Source organism: Artemia franciscana, chromosome 2 (genome assembly GCF_032884065.1).
Source record: "Artemia franciscana chromosome 2, ASM3288406v1, whole genome shotgun sequence".
Classification (NCBI taxonomy): Eukaryota; Metazoa; Arthropoda; class Branchiopoda; order Anostraca; family Artemiidae; genus Artemia; species Artemia franciscana.
In genome coordinates this window covers 30,621,464-30,642,818 of record NC_088864.1, presented here as the reverse complement: position 1 = coordinate 30,642,818, position 21,355 = coordinate 30,621,464, and the positions used below count along the sequence as shown (strand labels likewise).

Below are 21,355 nucleotides of genomic sequence, written 5' to 3'. Positions count from 1 at the left end.
GTATTTGTAACTTACGAAAGGGTGACCAGATCTTAATGAAATTTGATATTTAGAAGGATCTTGTGCTTTAAAGCTCTAATTTTAAATTCCGACCAGATCCTGTAAAATTGGGGGGATTGGAGGGGGAAATCTTGGAAAACACTTTGAGTGGAGGAATCGGGATGAAGCTTGGTGGGTAGAATAAGCAAATGTCCTTGATACGTGATTGACGGAACCGTAATGGATTTGCTCTCTTTGGGGGAGCTGGGGGGAGGGGTTCAGTGATTTGGCGAGTTTGGTGCTTCTGGACGTGCTAGGACGATGAAAATTTGTAGGCGTGTCAGGGAGCTGCACAAATTGATTGATAAACTCGTTTTCCCAGATTCTAACATCTGGGGGGCTAAAGGGAGAGGAAAAATTAGAAAAAATTAGGTATTTATAACATACGAGTGGGTGATCGGATCTTAATGAATTTTGATATTTAGAAGGACATCGTGACTCAGAGCTCTTATTTTAAATCCTGGCCCACCCCCGGAAAACGTCCGTATACTTCCCAATAACAAATATTATACATAAACAATGGGCAAATCTATAACTTAAAGACCTATTCCCAGGGACTAGATGGAGTCATGCTATCTTCAGAGACATAATTTTTCGGAAGTTTCAACTATGCTAAACAAATGGCTATCTCGAAATTTTGATCGGATGATTTTCGGGAAAAAGGGGCGTCGGATGGGGGTGCTAGTTGCCCTCCAGTCTTCTTCCGTTCAATGACTTCCGTTCAAATGAGCCATTTCCTGATGTTTTAGGACCAGGAGCTTTTTGAAACCATGATTAGGTTCGTGGAATGATTTTTGTTTAGACAAATAAAAAAAAACATCTCAAAATAAATAGAAGTTTCAGAATTCATCTATTCACCCATAATGATGACAGTTATATTTGTTTGACGTGATCATTCATTTTAATTGGGTTTGTTTTGGGTTTTACTTATTCATTCATAACAAATTTTTATCTATAATTTGTTCCTTTTAACACATTCCTTTTAAATGTATAGGAAGTCAACAGTTAATTTATTTATTGTTTTTTCAATTGGAATATTGCATCAAAAACAATACCAATTTATTCAATAATTCCCAGCGTTCACTTTAGTACTTAATTCTGGCATTAATTTTCTGTATGTTTGGATTAAAAAGAATCAAGATGATATTTATAACATAAAAAGTGTCCTTCTAAAATAGTAAAATCAAGTTGAGAGTCATAGATGTCGTTATTCTAGGAGCCATTTTTTCCTATCCTGTAATCTGGATTATTATCTTAATTTTCTTTTTTGTAGGTTTTGACAAACAAAAACCACATCGTTCAAACATTAATATCTTTTTCTTTAAAGTCTATAAACTATTCTAGACGAAAACCCTTAGGAGGATAGAAGGCCTGAGATGGTTCGACTTCGTCAGCAACGAGAAGTTACTACAAACAACACAGCAGACGCTGTTTTCCATCCATATTCCGGAGCGCACTCTACGATGGTACGGTCATCTCCTTAGAGTGCCATCACACCTAACTGCAAAAATCGTGCTGGACTTTAATGACCCCGCGGTAGACCGAAACATCGATGGTCCGATAGTCTTTTAAAGTACTTGAAGCTGGAAAACATCGATATCCACGACTCACCAACGTTAGCTGCCGATCGCACCAGTTGGAGGAAGCTGACATCACTCTACGCTGAGCCACGCCCGGCAGGAGACATAAGTCAAAGTAAGTCAAGTTATTTACAAACAGCAATTAGCCTTGTGACATTATGCTCTTGTGTTGTTGTTAAGACAAAAAGAAAGCCCACATGCTCAAAGTAGAAATTGCTGTCAAAGCACAAATGATGCTCTTGACTTTATAGTGTTTAAAGGGTGGGGGCTTGTAGCCTACTTTTATTTGTGTTTCTTTTTTTTGCGCGTTTTAAGTTTGACTTGATTATTCCTTTTAGGATTCATCTAGTGATACGTAGCGGTATCTATTTTTTTTTTTTTTTTTTTTTTTTTTTTTTTTTGATGCAACTATTCTCTTTATGTATTCATAGTAATTTCCGGCAATTTTAAGTTTAGGTCATTAAATGACATAATTTCTGCTCATTTTAGGTTTAAATGTGGTTCTTTACTTTTCTTTTAAAAATATCTGTTTTGGAAAGAGGATTTTTTTTTCGTTGAGAGAGGTTACATTGTAGTCTTAGCTAAATCTCACTCGTAAAACGTCTAAAGACCTTTTGTAAAAACTCAGTTGACAAACCTTGTACTAGGGGATTCAGTTTTTTCTTGGGGGGGGATACTTAGGGCTCTACTAAAGAAATTTAAATGTAAAACTGTTCAAAAAACCGTAGACTTTATTTGATTGCTGGAATATCCCTAGTTATCACACAGTTTGTGGTAACAAACTGTAAGTTAGGACCGATTCTAGCTCATAGAGGCAAAAACTCTAACGAAAGCAGTTTCGGTCATTTATTATGATTTTTATAATGATTCTGAATACATACGATTCATTAATTTAAAGTTACTCACCAAGACTTACGAGCCCAGGAAAATTCGTCTGATTTTTAAAAAGGGGCAAAACAATCTCAGAGTGATCGATAATAATTACTACGTCAAACTAGGCGTGTTAAAGAACACTACTGAAGAAGTTTTAAGCCCTCATCTACAAAAATCCGAAATTTTACATTTTTCCGAGAAGTATGGCCACGGAAGTTTGTTCATTTGTTTGTGGTTGTTTGTTTCTGGGGTAATTGTATCGACCCAGTTGTCCTGGAAAATCAGGAAGACCGCTCATCTGAATGGAAATTAAAATTTCTAGTGCCTTTTTTTAAGTAGCAAAAAGGCCTGGTAACTAATCTGTAATCTCCCTTCATTCCTAGGGATGTTTTTCGTCCAAGTCTGTAATGTGGGATAAACGTGGTGATGGCCCTCCTTTATTCAACATGAGAGATTATATTCGTATACTTACCGGAATAAATAGTGGGGCGATGGGGGCAATTTTCTCGGATGTGGGGGGGGCAACTACTACAAATACCTTTGTTCAAACAAAGTTAAAAATGGTAATATTTCTCATGTTTCTATTTATATACATTTTTAATTTAATAAGGTTTCTCGGGGGGGGTATTGGTTCCCTGGCATCCCTCCCAGTGTCCATGGGAGACATCCCTAAAAAAAGCTCATTTTGAAAGCAATGGAAAAGATGATACTATAATTCATTCTTGGTCTTTCAGACCTTCCTGCTATTTGATTTCAGAGGTGAGAATGTTTTTCAGGGATGATCATCATTCCCAAAAATATTTCGTATGAATATTAAATTTAAATGCCAAAAAAAAATGATGATCAAAGGATGGAGTAGCCTCCCTTGCATTTAAGAGTGGCATGGAAACTGTAGTAAAGAGCAGGCGTTGTCAATGACAATTTTAAAAACAAAGTTTTGTTGAAAATATGCGCATCAACAAAATCTGTTAATTGTGTTGATTCTAAGTATTTAAAATGTATTTATTTTAAAGGTGCTCCTCGATAGCTTTTAGCACATGAAAATCACATAATATTATAAAAACTGAACTTACCTAAAAGGGTTGAGGTCTTCATAGAAATTATGCAATAAAGTTCAATACGTGTGAGAACCCTTACGGCAATGTCAATAAAACATAGAATTTCCTACTTTTCCATAAAAGGACGTTTGAAAGAATTACTAAGAGGGTTCATTCAAATAAGCATTAAAATTTGATTCTTTTGGATACGCATTTAAATGAAATCTAGCCCCTTTCTTTAGCAACAAAAATATCACGCCACAGGAAATGTCGCATTTTAGTATGTTGTTCCATAAAGCAATAGTATTGGTCCGAACCAGGTAAAATTTTTATCGAGCAAATTAGCTTCGAATAAATCGTTTTGTCTTGTCTGTTAAATCCCTTGTCGGTGTTATCATGAAAGATGTATTGAGTTACATAAACGTGGAGACGGCATCTGTATTTTGAATTACAAAAACATCATAAAATATCAGATCATTGAATTGTGAGACATTACCGGATGCATACGACTGTCTTAAACACTATCATATTTTCCAATCAAAAGATTTTAAAAGAGTTTTGACTTAGTAACCGTCTTTGCAACTCGGGATGTATTTGATGATTAAATAACCAAATTCTGGGCTGAAAAAAGTAATTCAGCTGAAACCATACGCTTAGCAATTAATGGTTCTGAGTAAAAAGGGATATTAAACAGATACTCCAAAACACTAGCATATCTCTGCACAAGAAAGATTTCCTACGTATTGGTTAGGACCGAAAATGTTATGACCAATTTCATAGTTTGCCATATTCCTGGGTGCTGAATAAAGATTCATTTTGAGCAAATTTCTGAAAACATTTGGCGGTATATCTACAAAAATCAAATGGCAGGCAGACCGAATGGTTGTTACTGTTGCCAAGATAGAAAAACTAATAAATTTTGACATTCTGACAATATTGCCATTCCTACGATTGTGTCAAATTGATAATTTACCCTTGTTTTTGAGCAATATTGAGATGCCAAGTGGGTATCCTTCTTCCACTACGAATATAGTCCAAGCACAGCAAGACATAAGCCACTATTGTCAATCCAAATTTCATTTTGGTCTTCTTCTCACTCCATAGAATTTGGAGCCACTAACAAGATCCAAAGAAATTAATTTTTGGCTCGCACAATCGCTGGAAAAGAAATCTGTCCTAGGTTCTTCCAGCATTCACGGAGAAAAGTCACTATAATCTAGATTATTATTCCATTGTTTTAATGCTAAACTGAGTTGGCAACCAAAGTTTATGTATGTGCTTTGCGTAGAAAAAAAAAGAAAATTTTATTAAAGACGGTAATGATTAACAGTAATACTAATTTTGGAAGAAACTTAAGCATTGAAGGTTTTAAAATGTCTAATTAGTTTGCTATTCATTTCATTGTTCACTGTTAATTAATGTTTTCGAATCCCAAGAGAGTGCTTATTTTCACTTCTAATTTTGTTTATTAGTTGTCTCTAAGACATTCTTCTAACACTATAAAAAAAAGTTGTATTTCCCGAGAAATTAAAGAGCAACGTTGAAACTCAAAACAAACAGGAATTACCCTATACATCACGAAGACTGCCATATCCTTAACCCCTGATCCTCACGGTGGGGTTTAATCAGTGTATTACTAGAATAAATTCATATTGTCAAAAGTTTTTCCACATACTACACTCGAAGGGACAAATGTGTCAAAAGACAATCTATTCGTAATTTCTTATCTCCCACTGACTGTAATTACAGTATTTAAATGTAAGTAATCTTTAATTTGATTTGGACCCTAAGAAGGGTAGAGTTTAAGGAGTTACACCCCCCCCTGATGTAAAGTTTAAGCTCTTTTTGTTTTGAGTCTTGACGTCACTGTTTATTATCATGACAAAAAATTGCTTTTATGCATCATTTTGCTTCTCTTCAGTTTTTGTAAATTTGAACGATCAATCGGTTGATTATATGAATAATAGTAAAATTGCTAAGGTAAAAAACCGATGCATTTATAAGAAAATTTGCAAGTTGGACATGCCAGCCTTCAATCCCTCCTCCCCCAGTCTACGTGCCTATTATATGAATTTGTTTAATAAATCTACAAATAAAACTTGACCATAAATCCACTTTCCTTCTACGCGTAACTGCTTTTTTTTTAAATATACCTCGCCATCTTTCGAAATTTCATTGTGTTTAAAAAGAGCTCTGAAAACAAACGTTATAAATTTCACGATGACAAAAATTCAGAATCTCAATTGATTCTCTCCGAAATGATTCATATAATATTTTTACAATTCTCCAGTAAAACTTTTTTTGGTAATCCCGATTGAGCAACTGATTTTCTTATCTACTATCTTTCAAATATAAATTTTAGACAATTTTTCTCCATTCAAGTTTGAAGGTCTAGGTTGTGGAAGTGATGAATTACTGGATCACCTTTATCTACCTTCTTTTTACTTTTTCTTCGGTAATGGAAGTTTTGATTTTATTTTGTGATTGAAACTTTTTTTTAGGATTGATGGATTACTAGGATTTTCAAATGAAGATTACTAAGTTTATAAAATGTCTGTTTGCGTCAATTTACTTATTTTTGGTTTGATTTTGAATATTCAGTAGTTGACTTTTATTATTCTCCTACCAAGTAAATACCTTGGAGCTGAATGTCAGAAACATTTTGAAACGTGGATGACTTTATCCATTGATGACATTGCTGCTTCCAAGGATTTCCCTCCTCTTTTTTAAGTATTAGTTTTATTTTAATAATTGCAGATATACAATAAAAATTCTAGCAAAATTCATTCTAGAATTATAAACTTCTAACATGATTGTATTTTAACCGTTAATGGTTGAAAGGGAGGCATTTAGTGGCATTAAATTTCTCCTAGATCACATCCATGAAACCAGACCGAAAATACACCAGAAACACAGAAAAAAAAAAAACATGGACCAAAATGTTTTGAATAATACATACTAAAAAGCACCCAGCGTACTTTACAAGAGAGGAAAGGGCTTTTATGTGTTGGCATATGACAATGGATGAAACACGGGATTAGCAATTAGAACCAAAAGTCTAACATGATTGTATTTTAACCGTTAATGGTTGAAAGGGAGGCATTTAGTGGCATAAAATTCCTCCTGGATTACATCCATGAAACCAGACCGAAAATAAACCAGAAACACAGAAAAAAAAACATGGACCAAAATGTTTTGAATAATACATATTAAAAAGCACCCAGCGTACTTTACAAGAGAGGAAAGGGCTTTTATGTGTTGGCATATGACAATGGATGAAACACGGGATTAGCAATTAGAACCAAAAGTCGTAATGACTGGCAGTGTAAAGGAAATGGGAAGGACATTGCGTCAGAGGCAAAAGAAATTTGTGAGATCTAATACCTGTAAAAACAGAATGGGTAGCTATATTAAAATCTCCTAATGATGCTGGGCACACAAATGGTGATAGTAGGTATATGAAAATAGAGAATTTTTTCATAAAATGAAAAAGTCACTTTCTATTAAGACATTCTACTGGATCACTAAACTGCCTTGGCATCGGAAAATTGAGAGATGTGTGCCATAAAGAAGTGCTAAATTTACCAAATTTACTCAGATTCGGGTTTCTCTTAACATTAGTTTCTCAAAACTCAAAATGTTTCTCAGTGATCAATGTTTTTCAATCAACTTGTGATTGCGGTCGCAAACCAAGATTTTAAACATCTAAAGTGTTTCTCGCAAAGAATCACAGAAACAAGGCATGATGGCACTTGAACGCCATTGGATGAAATACATTGAATTAAAGTTAATCCAAGTTGCAGCGGTAGCTAGCATCCTAGTTACTGTAAATAATATAACTTTTCGGGATGGTTGTTTTCAACCTCCGGGTGAAAGTTTTAAAACAGCCTTAGTATTTCTGAAAGTTATTTCTTATTTTAAAATAATTTTCACGAAGGTACATTTCCCTTCCCTATTAAACACTCATAAATTCCAGCTTCAATAGCTTGACAAACTACTTCTTTGAAGTGACCATTAAAAAGATATTATCCTGCAGACAACTCCTCACTTTCCCTGAGAAGCCATTACTTATGCATCTTCACTGCATCCTCTATCCCAGTCCCAAACCGATTTTGAGCCCCGCCTCACCTAATCATTTTTAAACTCCTCATGCTCCCTTATGAGATTTGAATTTCGCTATTCAAAACTTTAAGCGTATTATAGGTAGCGCAATAGCGTGGTAAAGAACAATGTGAAGGTAAAGAACAATGTGGGCACAATCTACTAATTATTTATTTTTTGTTTTGTTTTTTCGTTTTATCTAGAAAAGTGTCCTTCTTACAGAAGGAGCTGTCGTAAAAACTTCAAAAGTAGCTCATTTGATCAGAAATTGAAAGGGCTAGTGCCCTTTTAATAGTTGTAAGTTATTGGAGGACAACAAACCCCTGTTCTTACCCATGCCTATCATTTCCCCAAACACATCTAATCAAAATTTTGAGATACCAATTTTGTTCAGCCTAGTAGAAAGGCTCAGTAACTATATCTTGAAGGATCACAGCCCCTCACAGCCCTCAGAACAAGGTTTGTAAGTTATGTCCCAGGGGTACATAAGATTTTATATGGAAAGGGTGGTCGTATAAACTTCAAAGGGGGCTCATTGGATCGGAAATTCTAGTGCACTTTACAATAGTCGAAAGTGATTGTTTTCCCCAAACACATCCAGTCAAAACTTTTAGATATCCTTCTTGTTAAACGTAGTTGAAAGATCCAGTAATTGTGTCTTCGAGGATGACACCCCCCCCCCCAGTAGCCCTCAAGGCAATGGTTGTAAGTTATGATCCGGAGATATATGGTTTTCATGGAAAATATGGTCATAAAATGGGGCTGATTGGATTGAAAAAACAAAAGTTCTAGTGCCCTTTTTAAGAGTCAATTTGATTTAAGGGCAATTATCCCCCCCCCCACACTCATGCTCTATTTTTCCAAAATGAATCCGATAGAAATTTTGAGATAGCCATTTAATCAAAAAATAGTCAAAAGATTATATAACAAGGCCTTTGGTGAAGACACTACCCCCCACAAGTAGGGGGAAAAGGGTTGTAAACTATTCCCCAGGGACATATAAGGCTCTTGTGGAAGGGATGGCCGTGTAAACTTTAGAGAAAGCTCATTTGACTTTAAATGTAAAGTTCTAGCTCCCTTATCAGATTCAAAGTGATGGAGGGCAACTATCCCCCCTTGAAACCCTCTTTTTCCTAAACGCATCTAATCAAAATATTGAGATAGTCATATTTTTCACAATAGTCGAAAGGACATATAAAAATGCCTCCAAAGTGGACATAATCCCCCAGAGCCTAGGGGCAAGCGTTTTAACTTATAACCCGGGGTATATAAGATTGGGGTCTAATGGGGACTCTAAATGGGTACCTGGAGAAATCTGGGGAAGGTAACCAGGAAGGGTGTGCGAAAGCACAGGATGGCTGGCCCGCAACCCCCCATTGCACTTCCTGGCTGAAGGGCCAAGAAACGGAGATCAGCACCGCCGGTACGGACTGTAAAGTCTAATGCCGTATCCTTTACATTTTACCTTATATAAGATTTTATGGGACGGGTGGTCGAATAAACTCTGGACTGATTTGATTGGAAGTCGGAGGTTCTAGTGCCCTTTTTATGGGTTGAAAGTGAATGAAGGACAGCCAGCCCCCCTTTATGTTCCCAGGCCCGCCATTTCTCAAAACATATCCGATCAAAAATTTAAGAAAGATATTTTGTTTAGTATTGTTCGGAGTTCTAGTTATGATTTCTTTGGGGATGTCATCCTCCCCTAAGTTCTCAGGACAGGGGCTGTAAGTTAGACAGTTCATTAATTGTATAAAAATAGTATATGTTATTATAAAAGTATGCATGCTTGAACTTTACTTTCCTAAAAGGAGCAGGAGATTTTGGCGGGCCTTTCAAAGAGTGTTGAGTTGAGTGTTGAACTAAATCAAAACACTTTATGGGAATACAGACTGTCAAAAGGGTGTAACTCGGGAATGACTGAGTATTGAATTTGGAACTTTTAGGAAATGATAAGGAAGATGATCAAAAAGGCAATACTTCCATGGAACCACTACTACTACTACTACTTCCAATACTAATGCCACCACTACTACTACTACTACCATACTACTCCATTTACAATATTGAGGAGGGAATTTGAACTAGATAACAAGACACTATAAGCATGCGTGTTGTTAAAAGGCCGTAACTCAAAAACTGACTTGGGTATTAAATTAGGATTTTCAGCAAATACTTAAGGGAAGCTAAGAGCATTAATATGACAATTTGAAGAATTTATAAATATACACATTATCAAAGGGGCATAACACCAATGTCATAGCAATTGCTTAGCGTATTAGGTTGAAACTTCCAAGACTTCATTAGATTCAAGTTCAACTGACCAAAAGGCAATACGTTAATGCTACTGCTGCTACTATTAATACTACTACTAGCGGTGCCCGTACTACTCCTGTGATTAGTATTTCAATTATGTCTAACGGTATGAAGGAGAAACTTTCAGGGGATTTTGAGGGGGGAAGGTGAACTAAATCACAGCACGTCCTCTATATGCAGTTTGTCCAAAGGGTACAGTAGAAATATTTTAAGAAAAATTTGGTATGTGAAGTTGAAACTGACAGAGCTTTGTGTGAGGAATATTGAAATGACCAAAAGAAAATATTTGTATCCTAACGCTGACGCTTCTACTTATGCTACTATTACTGCTACTATTATTACTATTTCTACTACTACTACTGCCACTAAAGCTAAGGCTTCTACTATTAGTTCTACTGCTACTACTATAGCTACTAGTAATGCTGCTACTTCTGCTAAAACTATGGGTATTAAGGCAAAAATTTTGGAAAATATTGAAGCTATATGGAGCTAAATTCAGACGAACTATGCCCACACAGGTTGTCAAGAGGACATGTAAGATATGCTTCAGCAGCGGTTAATGGTATTAAGTTGAAACATTCAGCGCGTGTCAAAAAGGATGTTGAATAAACCTAAGGTGCTATGCACATACAGTTACTAATACTGCTAAAAATATTTCTACTACGCAAGCTAAGAGTTTTAGGGCGAGGCTTTCAAGGAATATTTAGGCGGATGTTGAGCTAAATCGAAACTAACTACGATATTGTAGATATTGAAAAAGGTGACTAAGCAATATCTTAAGAACGGCTTATATTATTAAGTTACACCTTAGAGGGGGAGTTTAGGTGGATTCTGAACTAGCCAGAAGGCATTAAGCGTATTTTGTTAATAATACCACTACAGTTACTGTAACTGATGAAGCTATGGGTATTAAGGTGAAACTTTTAGGGAACGTTTAGCGGAGTTTCAATTAAACAAGTTTTGTAAGTTATACATTTTATGCGGTTTTGCAGTTATGCAATTTTGCAAGTATGTATACAAGTTTTCAAAAGGGCATATATGTAATATCATAGGCAGAGCCACTCTACAATAGCTAGAAATATTATTTAAACTTTTAAAAGAGGTAATTAGATTGGAAATTAAAAGTTGCAGTCAAATTTTAAGAGTCAAATGCAATTGTAGGGCAAACCTCCCAAGCCTATTTATTTCCAAACACATCCAGTCAAAAGTCTGAGACGGCAATTTGTTCCACATAGTAGAACGGTCCCGTAACTTTTTCTTTATGAATGTTGGCAAGGTCAACCCTCCATAATTTCGGCATTGCCCCATTATGCTTTAAAATGAATTTTCGCTTTAAAACTAAATCAAAAAGCACTGTGTGTATGGTTGTCAATTAGATACCTCAGAAATATATCGAGAACGACTGGGTGTATGAAGTAGAAACTTTCGGTGCTGCTACTATTGCTACTTCTGCTCTTACAACTTGAATAAATTAAAATAATATAAATTTATCAAGACTCTCAAAGAGTATAAAACCCAACAAATTTTGCCTTATAGAGCATAAAATCGTCCTAGCATGTCAAGAAGCACAGAACTCACCAAAGCACTAGAATTCCCTCCCACTCCCCCAAAGAAATCGGGCCTGTTCCAATTATGTCAATCACGTATCTAGAACTTGTGCTTATTCTCGAACTCACCAAAGCACTAGAAATCTCCCCAACTCCCCCAAAGAGATTGGGTCCGGTCCGGTTATGTTAATCACGTATCTAGAACTTGCGCTTATTATTCCCATCAAGTTTCATCTCGAACTCTCCACTCTAACAAATTTTGTCTCTATCCTCCAACCCCAATGTCCCTGAATCCGATCCGAATTGAAAATGGAGCATTTGAGACATGAGATCTTTCTATATATCAAGTTTCATTAAGATCTGACCACCCATTCGCAAGATAAAAATACCTAAATTTTCACGATTTCCCCTCCCTCAAGTCTCCACAGATCGTCGAATTGGGGAAACGACTGATATGAAGTCAATTAATGCAGGTCCCTGACACGTGTACCAATTTTCATCGTCCTACTACGTCCAGAAGCACCGAACTCGCCAACGCACTGGAAATCCTCCCAACTCTCCCAAAGAGAACTGATCTGGTCCCGTTATGTCGATCATGTATCTAGGACTTGTGCTTATTCTTCCCACTAAATTACACCCCGATCTCTCCACTCTGAAAGTTTTCAAGATTTAGGGTTTCCCCCTCCAACTCTCTCTAATATCACCGGTTTTGGTCGGGATTTAAAATAAGATTTCGGAGACACAAGTTCCTTCTAAATATCATAGTTCATTAAGATCTGATAACCCATTCGTTAGTTAAAATTCCTCATTTTTCTAATTTTTCTGAATTAACCGTCCTTCCACTCCCCCCCCAGATTTGTGACTATTTCTAATTTAATCTGGGCTGGTCCTTGATATGCTTGCCAACTTTCGTCGTCCTAGCTTATCCAGAAATGACCAAACTAGCAAAACTGGGACCGACCGAACGACAGGCCGACGGACGAATAGGACTTACGATCGCTATATGGCACTTGGCCGACGGCAAAGTGCCATAGAAACAACAAAGAAGTCAATAACGAGTAAAACCATTCATTAGTTATCTCTTTTCCATTACATTTAAACAAAACATTAACAAAATAACGATAAAGAAGTCACTAATTAATACTATCATTCATCAGTTATCTCTTTCTGGTTACAGTTAAGCAAAATATTACCAAAATAACGGTACAGTTAAACAAAATAGCGACAAAGAAGTCAGTAACCACAAACATCATTCAGTAATCATCTCTTTCCTGCTACAGCTAAAAAAAAATATTAAACAAATAACGATTCAGTTAGACAAAATAAAGAAAAAGATATCAGTAACGAATAACATCGTTCATCGGTTATCTATTTTCCATTACATTTAAACAAAATATTAATAAAATAAAAATAAAGTTAAAAAATAACGATAAAAAAGACAGTAACGAGTATCATCATTCATCAGTTACCTCTTTCTTGTTACAGTTATACAGAATATTTACAAATACACGATACAGTTAAACAAAATAACGAAAAAACATCATTGACGAGCAACATCATTCATCAGCTATCTCCTTTCCATTACAGTAAACAAAATATAAAAAAAAAACAATAAAGAAGTCACTAACGAATAACATCATTCATCAGCTATCTCTTTTCCATTACACTCAAACAAAAAATTATTAATATAACAATAAAGAAGGCACTAACGAATAACAACATTCATCAGTTATCTCTTTCCTGATAAAGTTAGATATAATAACAAAATAACGATAAAGTCAAACAGAAAACGAAAAAGAAGTAACACCCTTATTAGTTGTCATTTTCCTGTTACGGATAAATAACATATTAACAAACTTTACAGTTAAAAGTTAAAGTTAAAAAATAACGGCAAAGAAGATAGTAAGCAATAGAATCTTTTTTCAGTTATCTCTTTGTTATTACAGTTAAAGAAAGTATTAAAAAAATTACGATAGAATTAAACAAAATAACGACAAAAAAGTCAGTAACGACTAACACCATTCATCAGCTATCTCTTCCTGTTACAGTTTTAAAAAAAATTTCACCAATGAAACAGTGAAACAAAATAAAAATAAGGACGTCAGTAACAAGTAACATCATTCATTAGTTATTTCTGTCTTGTTCAAGTTAAACAAATATTAACAAAATAACGATATAATTATACAAATAGCCGACAAAGAAGTCAGTAACAAGTAACATCGTTCATCACTTATTTCTTTCCTGTCACATTTCAAAAAATGATAACAAAAAAACAGATAGCGTTAAAATAAATAACCACAAAGAAGTAAGAAACGACAAACATCATTCATCAGTTATCTCTTTCCTGTTAACAAAATATAAAAAAATAACGATATAGTTGCACAAAATAAAGACAAGAAAGTCAGTGACGAGTAACATTGTTCATCAGTTATTTCTTTCCTGTTACAGTTGAACAATAAATCACCAAAATAACAATAAGGTTAAACAAAAAAAATAACAAAGAAGTCAGTAACGAGTACCATCATTCATTAGTTACCTCTTTCCTCTTACAGTTAAACAAAAAATTAACCAAATAACGATTCATTTAAACAAATTAGCGACAATAAAGTCAGTAAAGAAATGCTTCGTTTATAAGTTACCTCTTTCCTGTTACATTTAAACAAAATATTAACAAAGCAACGATATAGTTAAAATACATAACGACAAAAAAGTCAGCATCGAAAAACATCATTCATCAGTTATCTCTTTCCTGTTCAAGTGAAACAAAATATTGACAAAATAGCGATATAGTTATACCAAATAACGACAAAGAAGTCAGTAACGAGTAGCATCGTTCATCAGTTATCTCTTTCCTGTTACAGTTAAAAAAATATTAAAAAAATAACGTTATATTTAAACAAAGGAACGTTAAAGAAGTAGTAACGAATAACACCATTCATTAGTAATATCTGTCCTATTATAGTTAAACAACATATTAACAAAATAATGATACATTTAAGTAAAAATAACAACAAAGAAGATAGTAAGGAATCACATCCTTCATCAGCTATCTCTTTTCCATTACTGTTAAACAAAATATTAACAAGATAACGATAGAGTTAAACAAAATAATGACATAGAAGTCACTGACGAATAACATCATTCATCAGTTATCTTTTTCCTGTTTCAGTTAAACCAAATATTAACAAAATAATCATAAAGGTAAACAAAATAATGTTAAATGTCAGTAACGAGTAACACCATTCATTATTTTTCTCTTTCCTGTTACATATTATCAAAATAACAATGCATTTAAACAAAATAATGAAAAAGAAGACAATAAGGAATAACATCGTTCATGTTTTATCTCTTTCTTGTTATAGTTTAAAAAATGCATTAAAAAAATAACGATAAGTTTAAACAATATAATGACAAAAAAGTCAGTAATAGGTAACATCATTCATTAACTATCTCTTTACCGGCCTTTGAGGTAGCACCTAAAACTTTCCACCCCCATTTTAACGCCAAATCCTATCGCTCCACTATCGAATAGTGGTGTTCTGCTGGTGACAGCTTTCTGCTTTTATATGCGCTGGGATGCTCCTCTCCGCTGCGTTGAGTCAGAAGTGTCTAATATTCCAAGCATCCGTTTGAAGCACAAACTCTTTTGCAAAGTTTGCCCTGCTCAGAATAGGGGCAGTAGTGAATGCAGTCTTCATGGCCTCGAAGGCTACTCTCTGCTCCTGAGACAGCGTAAAGTGGCTTCTATTTCGTTTCTGAGGAAGATTTCGAACAAAAAGAGAAATTTCGGACAAACCTCTGGTCACATGCAGCGATGCCAAGGAATGCCATCAGTTAATTTTTGGTGGTTGGCTCTGGAAAGTTCTTCATAGCCTCAACCTTTCTTTCCGGTGGTGTGATTGTACCATTTCCCACTTTATGGCCCAAATACCGAACTTTGTCCAGTCCGAGCTTGCATTTTTCAGGATTAATGTGAAGACCAGCAGCCGCTTTCCAACTATCAGACAATATTATAAGTTCGTCAAGGTACGCCCTTGCAAAGCAACGGCATGCAGTCAAAATCTTATCCATTGCACGCTGGAAGTTTACTGGTCCCCCATAAATACCAAAAGGAAGGACTCTGAACTCGTAGAATCTGGACTTCGTTTGGAAGGTCCTTTTGGTAAGAAAGAAAGCCTTTGGTAAGATCTAAAACACTGAATAACTCTTTTTTCCCTAGTTCCTTCAGCAACTTATCTGTACGAGGAAGTGGGTAGGTATCAAACTTGAATAACCGATTTAAACCGTGAAAGTCACAAAAGAAATGAATGTTTCCATCCGGCTTGGCAATCACGACTACCAAAGAACACGAGGGATTGAAGACGGCTATATGATCCTCAAATCCAGCATTCGCTTGACTTCTTCTTCAGTGGCTTTTTGTCAGCTCTGTTGTACCCTGTAGGTTTCTGACACACAGGATGGACATTACCTTTATCAATATGATGTCTGGCCACTGACGTTCTTCGTGAATTTTGGAGAAGGACTTTCTAAATCCCATCAGTATCCCAAAAAGTCCTGTCTTTCTCTTTTCCGTATGGTGACTTAGCGAATCTATCACAATATGGATTTCATCCTGGTCACCAGAATTATCTATCTTGTCAAACGTAGGCATACTCGGAGCTTCATGAGCAAAGAGAAAGAAATCTGTTGGCCTACACTCAAACTTCCGAAGGCGACTGATGTTTAGAATCTTCTTTTTCTTTCTTCTTTCCGGCAACAGGACTTCATGGTTTACAGTCCCGACTTAGCTAGATATCCTGAAGGGTCTTTGCCATCTGGTTTCAGATTTATGAATTCAGTCGGCAGAAAGACGAGGACCTCGTCTTCAACTTACAGATCTCTTTGCTTGGCCTTCTTGTTGTTTTATGTGTTCAGCCTTTCGGACGTTTCCTGAAGATTTTTGTAGGCCTCTTCCAGAATCTGATGCAATCGTTCTCGCACGGACAAAAGTTCGTGTGTGGGTCTAACGGTAGAGTTTCCAGCGTCTTTCCATTGTTCCTTGATGACGTCTAATAGCCTTCTTGGCCTTTGCCTATGAAGAAGCTAAAAAGAAGTAAACTTTGTCGAGGCTTGGGGAGTTTCCGCGATAAGCAATCCCAGTCTCTCGGGTTATCCACGACGAACTTTTTCAAAAGCAGAACAAGCGTCCTGTTTAAGTTTTTAAGCACGCCATCTGTTTGCGGATGAAAGGTTGACGTCCGTGTAGGTTTTATTCCGTGAATTTTGTACACTTCAAGTAAGCTCTTAGCAACAAAATTCAAACCCTTCACTGTCAGGATCTCTTCCGGAGCACCAACCCGAAAGAAGTACTGCTCAAATGCTACTGCAATTTTCCAGGCATTCATAGATCTTAAGGATAATGCCTCGGGATAACGGGAGCAATAATCCGATATCACCAAGAAAAATAGATTATCCTTCCGAGGTGGTACCAACGGTCCCACAACATCCGCTGCAATCCTCTCGAAAGGCTCTTCAATGACAGATCTTCGTAACATAGGGACCCGTTCTTTAGGTTTCATCGGAGCAACTAGCTGGCAGGGCTCACAAGTACATACAAACTGTTTGACATCTTGACGTACCCCAGGCCAAAAGAACCCGTAGATTATCTGAACCAGATTGCGTGCAACACCAATGTGGCCATGCACAGGGGAATCGTGGGTGACTCTCAGCACAAATGACCTACAAGGATTTGGAACTACCAGCTGAGTAATACCTTCATTATCCCTCCTGGTCTCGATCTTCCTGTAGAGCATACCATTGATTAGCTCGAAACCGTGGCCTAAACTAGCCAGAGCGAAACACTGTTTCAGTCTAGAATCTTGGTGTTGAAGGTCGGCCAATTGCTTGGAAGTCAGCTGTTCTGAATCAACTTCTGAAGGTGATCCTTCAAAGTTTTTTTTTTGTTTCCACTCTGCTTTCTCCTTTCGTCGGCATCGTTGACTGTTTTTGAGCCTCGTGTTGCCATTCCCATTCTCCAACTCTACAAAAATTTGGGAAACATAATTTTCTGAAAGATCTGTTGCTGGGGTTCAGCTTCCAATCTAGCGTAGTCTTTCACTCTAGTCGAAAGAAGAATACAGACAGCAGGACTATCTACTTCTGAACTCTGGCTGCAAAGCTCTAGGAATCCTGGCAACGATCTTTTGATGATAGCGTCTAGGAACGTATCATCAGAAACTGCAACTTCTACATTGCTTCGGAAGGTAGCATTACTACATCCTATCTCTACATAGCCCTTATGTAGAGGGTATTAGTTACAATCGCCTTGAACACAACACATCCCAGTGGTGAACGATATTTTCTCAGCCAGGCTTCCTACGTACCTTTTATGGATGATAGTCATGAATGCATCACTGTCAATAAGGAGCTCTGCTGGCTTCCCATCTATCCTACCACTGACATGAAATCTCGCCTTGATTCTCCCTTCCGGACTTGGACTGGGATTAGTTTGTCAATAAGTCTTCTTGTCTCCTCCGCTCCCCAAATTCAACAGCTTTGTGACCGAACTTCCCAGAGTTGAAGCAACCTCGTGTCCGTCTGTTTGTTTTCTAGTGTGGAGCGTCTCGACTGCTGGATCCTGTTGTTTCCGATTCGGCATTCACTGGCTTGCTCGCGGGTTTCACTTGTTGTACTTGCTTAGGAGCAATTCCTTTCTTTGAGGACTGATGTGAGCTTCCTTTCAATCTTTACTTCTGTCATATTTGCGAGCTAAAACGAAGTAGTCAGGCATTGCAGACAGCAAAGACAGTTGGGTCCGCGAGTTCTCTCAACCGCATGCGTAGCTGTTCATTCTTGACTGAAGTCATGTATTGCTCTACCACCAGTTTTCAAAGGATATCGGCAATCTTCATTCTCAGCCCATCTATAGTCACGACCAACCTGTAGTCGGCGACGTCCAACCATTCGATCAGCATCTGCTCTTATTTCTTACCGTAGTCGATAAGTGACTGGTCTGATACCTTCTGGGTCATACGGAATAGCTGGTGATAGGTTTCACAAGTCACTCGAAATATCCTTAGAATAGCATCTTTTACAAAATCGTACTGCAAGCTATCGGCTGTCGGAACAATCTCAGAAGCTTCTAGGACCTTACCTGTCAGCACAGCCTGGAGTCTAACGGCTCATGTAGCAGGACTTCAGTTATTTTGGGTGGCCGTTTGCTCGAAGGTTGTGAGGTATGCATCGATATCCATACCCACTGTAAATTTGACAATCTGGATCGTAGTATTCTCGCGGTAACTGGCGTATTTTGAAAGGCGGACTGATTCGTCTGTACGGCTTGAACAATTGGAGTAAACTGTGAAGTCAACGATTTCAGCTGCTGACGCATCCGCTTTTGGCTTGTCTCCCTTTTGCACTCTAGTCCCGCCTATATTGTTTCCATACTCACTTTCGTGGAGGCACAAAACATGGCTATCAAAGATTCAACGTCCATTACCTTGGTCTTGTCCTTAGCTATGCGTTGTTCTGCCCATGTCTATGACCTCGTGTGTATTTTACCCTTACTCTGCTCCTTCAGGCTCAAATAGCTGTGAACTTGGCTGTCAGTGAGATACAGGCGTTTCCAAAGTAATGCTATAAGCACAGTAGTGTGCTATGAAAGCACGCACAATATGCTATGAAGCACGCACCGATGTGCTTTGAAGCATCGGCAATGCACTATGAAAGCGCGTATAAATGTGCTATGAAGCACGCGGAATGTGCTATGAAAGCACGCACAAATTTGCTATGAAGCTCCCCAAATGCTATAAAAGCACACCCAAATGTGCTATAAGGCAACCGCGATATGCTATGAACTCACGCCCAAACGTGCTATAAAAGCACGTGCAAATGTGCTACGAAGCACATAAAGATGTGCTATGAAGCACCCGTAGTGTGCTATGAAAGAACGCCCAAATGTGGTATGAAGCACCCGCAATGTGTTATGACAAAACAAAATCACAGAATAAATTTATAGAAAATACTAGGTAAAACACATTTCTATGACTCAGATATGTGCCACGCAATCAGGGATACTTAGTCCTTGTTAAAAAGGGCTGTCCCATAAAGACTTCCAAATGGTACCACGGGCCAGCCACATAGTGCCACAGGAGCGGGAACTGCCTTGAATGTCATGACGGGGTGGTTTGCGAAAACAAACCACTGGAGTTAAAGCATCATTTTTATCGAGAAATTGTCTGAAAATGCCTTTGGGATTAGAAATGGGGCCACAGGGTACTATGGACCAGCCAATAGAGTTTCCCAGGCCAGAAATTGTCAGGGAGTATCATTGGGGTGGTCTTACGAAACCCTAAAGAGATGGAGATAAAAGTGTGTTTTTTTTTCAGAATGTGTGAAAATGCTTAGGGGGCAACATAAATGACCTGTAAAAAACACAAGACAATGATTTAAAGTACTATGTATATCAAAAAACGTCTGAAAACGCTTAAAGGATGACGACAGGTGCCGCAGGGTACCATGGGCCAGCCACAGAGTGCCACTGGTTGGGAACTACCATGGAGTATAAAGAGTGGTTGGCTTGCAAAAACATAAGGAAATACAGTTAAAAGTGCTTTTTTTTCAAAAGAAAACTGCGTGAAGAAAGCTAGCTACAGGGATCCACAGGCTGGGTATTGCCATGGAGTATCATGAGGGGTTTCCTGGCAAAAATATAAAAAAAATGAATTGAAAGTGCATTTTTTTTCAAAAATGTGTGAAAATGCTTAGGGGGTAGTATAATTGACTTTTAAAAATACACAAGTATCATGAGGGGTTTGCTGGCAAAAATATAAAAAAATTGGATTGAAAGTACATTTTTTTCAAAAATATGCGAAAATGCTTAAGGGGTAGTATAATTGACTTTTAAAAATACACAAGGCAACAATCTAAAGCATGATTTATATCAAAAACCTTCTGAAAAGGCTTAAGTGATGATGACATGTGCCGCAGGGTGGAATGGTCCAGCCACAGAGTGTCATGGAGTCATGAACTACCATGAGGGTATCACAATGTGTTGGGACTGTCTTCGCGTGTAATGATCCATGGGGTAAGAAAGGCCAAAGGGACAGGAGTTGCACGGGCCAGAGACTGTCATGAGCCATGAACAGTCATGGTCCATGGATGGTACTCCTTTCTTGTTTTTTCATCCAATTGTTTCATCATTTGTTTATATAGGGTATTTTTAGAGAAAGTTCAAGTCAGGTCTTACGTTCATAATAAAATAAAATTGCGAATTATATGGTCATCTGATGTTACCACTTAATCTTCTTAGGTTTCACAAGTAGTCACAGTACATTTGCTAAAAAAAAAATGTATCCTTGTCTAGGATCAACGCCTTGAAACGTCTTGAAGAACGTCTTACAAATAAATGTCTAAAAAAAATTTAATATTTTGATATTTTGATGCAATACTGTAGAGCTTGGGGGCTCGTCGGGACTAATGGGGTGTTGTGGTTTACTTAAGAAGCCCTCACTTTGGTCTTGACTCTTAAAAACAGCATTCGAACTTTAGGTTTGCGATCAAATGAACTTTCTCTCAAGTCGCTACGACCATCTTTCCTTTGACGAGGTCCAGGAAAACCAAGCACTGGAGACTTGTTGCTTTCGTCTAAGTCCACATTATTTCGTTGAAAATGATAAATAGCCATTTAATACAGGCTCTAACCCAAATCCAACCTAATTCCCCTTTTTCATTGCAGGCACAAGACTTAAACTGGTGGCAAACTGGCGCAGTCTACCAAATATACCCCCGTTCTTTTCAAGATTCTGACGGAGACGGAGTTGGTGATTTAAAGGGTTAGAAATTGACACTATTAATAATGAAATTAGCATTAAAACTAAATGATTGC

The 21,355-nt window shown here is 37.1% G+C and overlaps 2 protein-coding genes and 1 long non-coding RNA gene across 3 annotated transcripts in view; 2 read left to right on the top strand and 1 right to left on the bottom strand.

Annotated features, from left to right (window-relative positions):
• Positions 1 to 1,491, top strand: part of LOC136040126 (uncharacterized) — a 71,334-nt gene extending 69,843 nt beyond the window's left edge. Inside the window, exon 3 of the long non-coding RNA XR_010620628.1 lies at positions 1,384 to 1,491. This is a non-coding gene — a long non-coding RNA (uncharacterized LOC136040126). The remainder of the gene's footprint in view (positions 1 to 1,383) is intronic.
• The window catches only part of LOC136040118 (periostin-like), a 90,727-nt gene extending 86,054 nt beyond the window's left edge, over positions 1 to 4,673 (bottom strand). Inside the window, exon 1 of the mRNA XM_065724219.1 lies at positions 4,503 to 4,673. Coding sequence (XP_065580291.1) covers positions 4,503 to 4,609 — 107 coding nt within the window. The 5' untranslated portion in view covers positions 4,610 to 4,673. The remainder of the gene's footprint in view (positions 1 to 4,502) is intronic.
• A 1,193-nt stretch (positions 4,674 to 5,866) lies between these two features.
• Positions 5,867 to 21,355, top strand: part of LOC136040108 (maltase 1-like) — a 59,671-nt gene continuing 44,182 nt past the window's right edge. The window contains exons 1-2 of the mRNA XM_065724207.1: positions 5,867 to 5,984; positions 21,206 to 21,302. Of these exons, the coding sequence (XP_065580279.1) occupies positions 5,937 to 5,984; positions 21,206 to 21,302 (145 nt within the window). The 5' untranslated portion in view covers positions 5,867 to 5,936. The remainder of the gene's footprint in view (positions 5,985 to 21,205; positions 21,303 to 21,355) is intronic.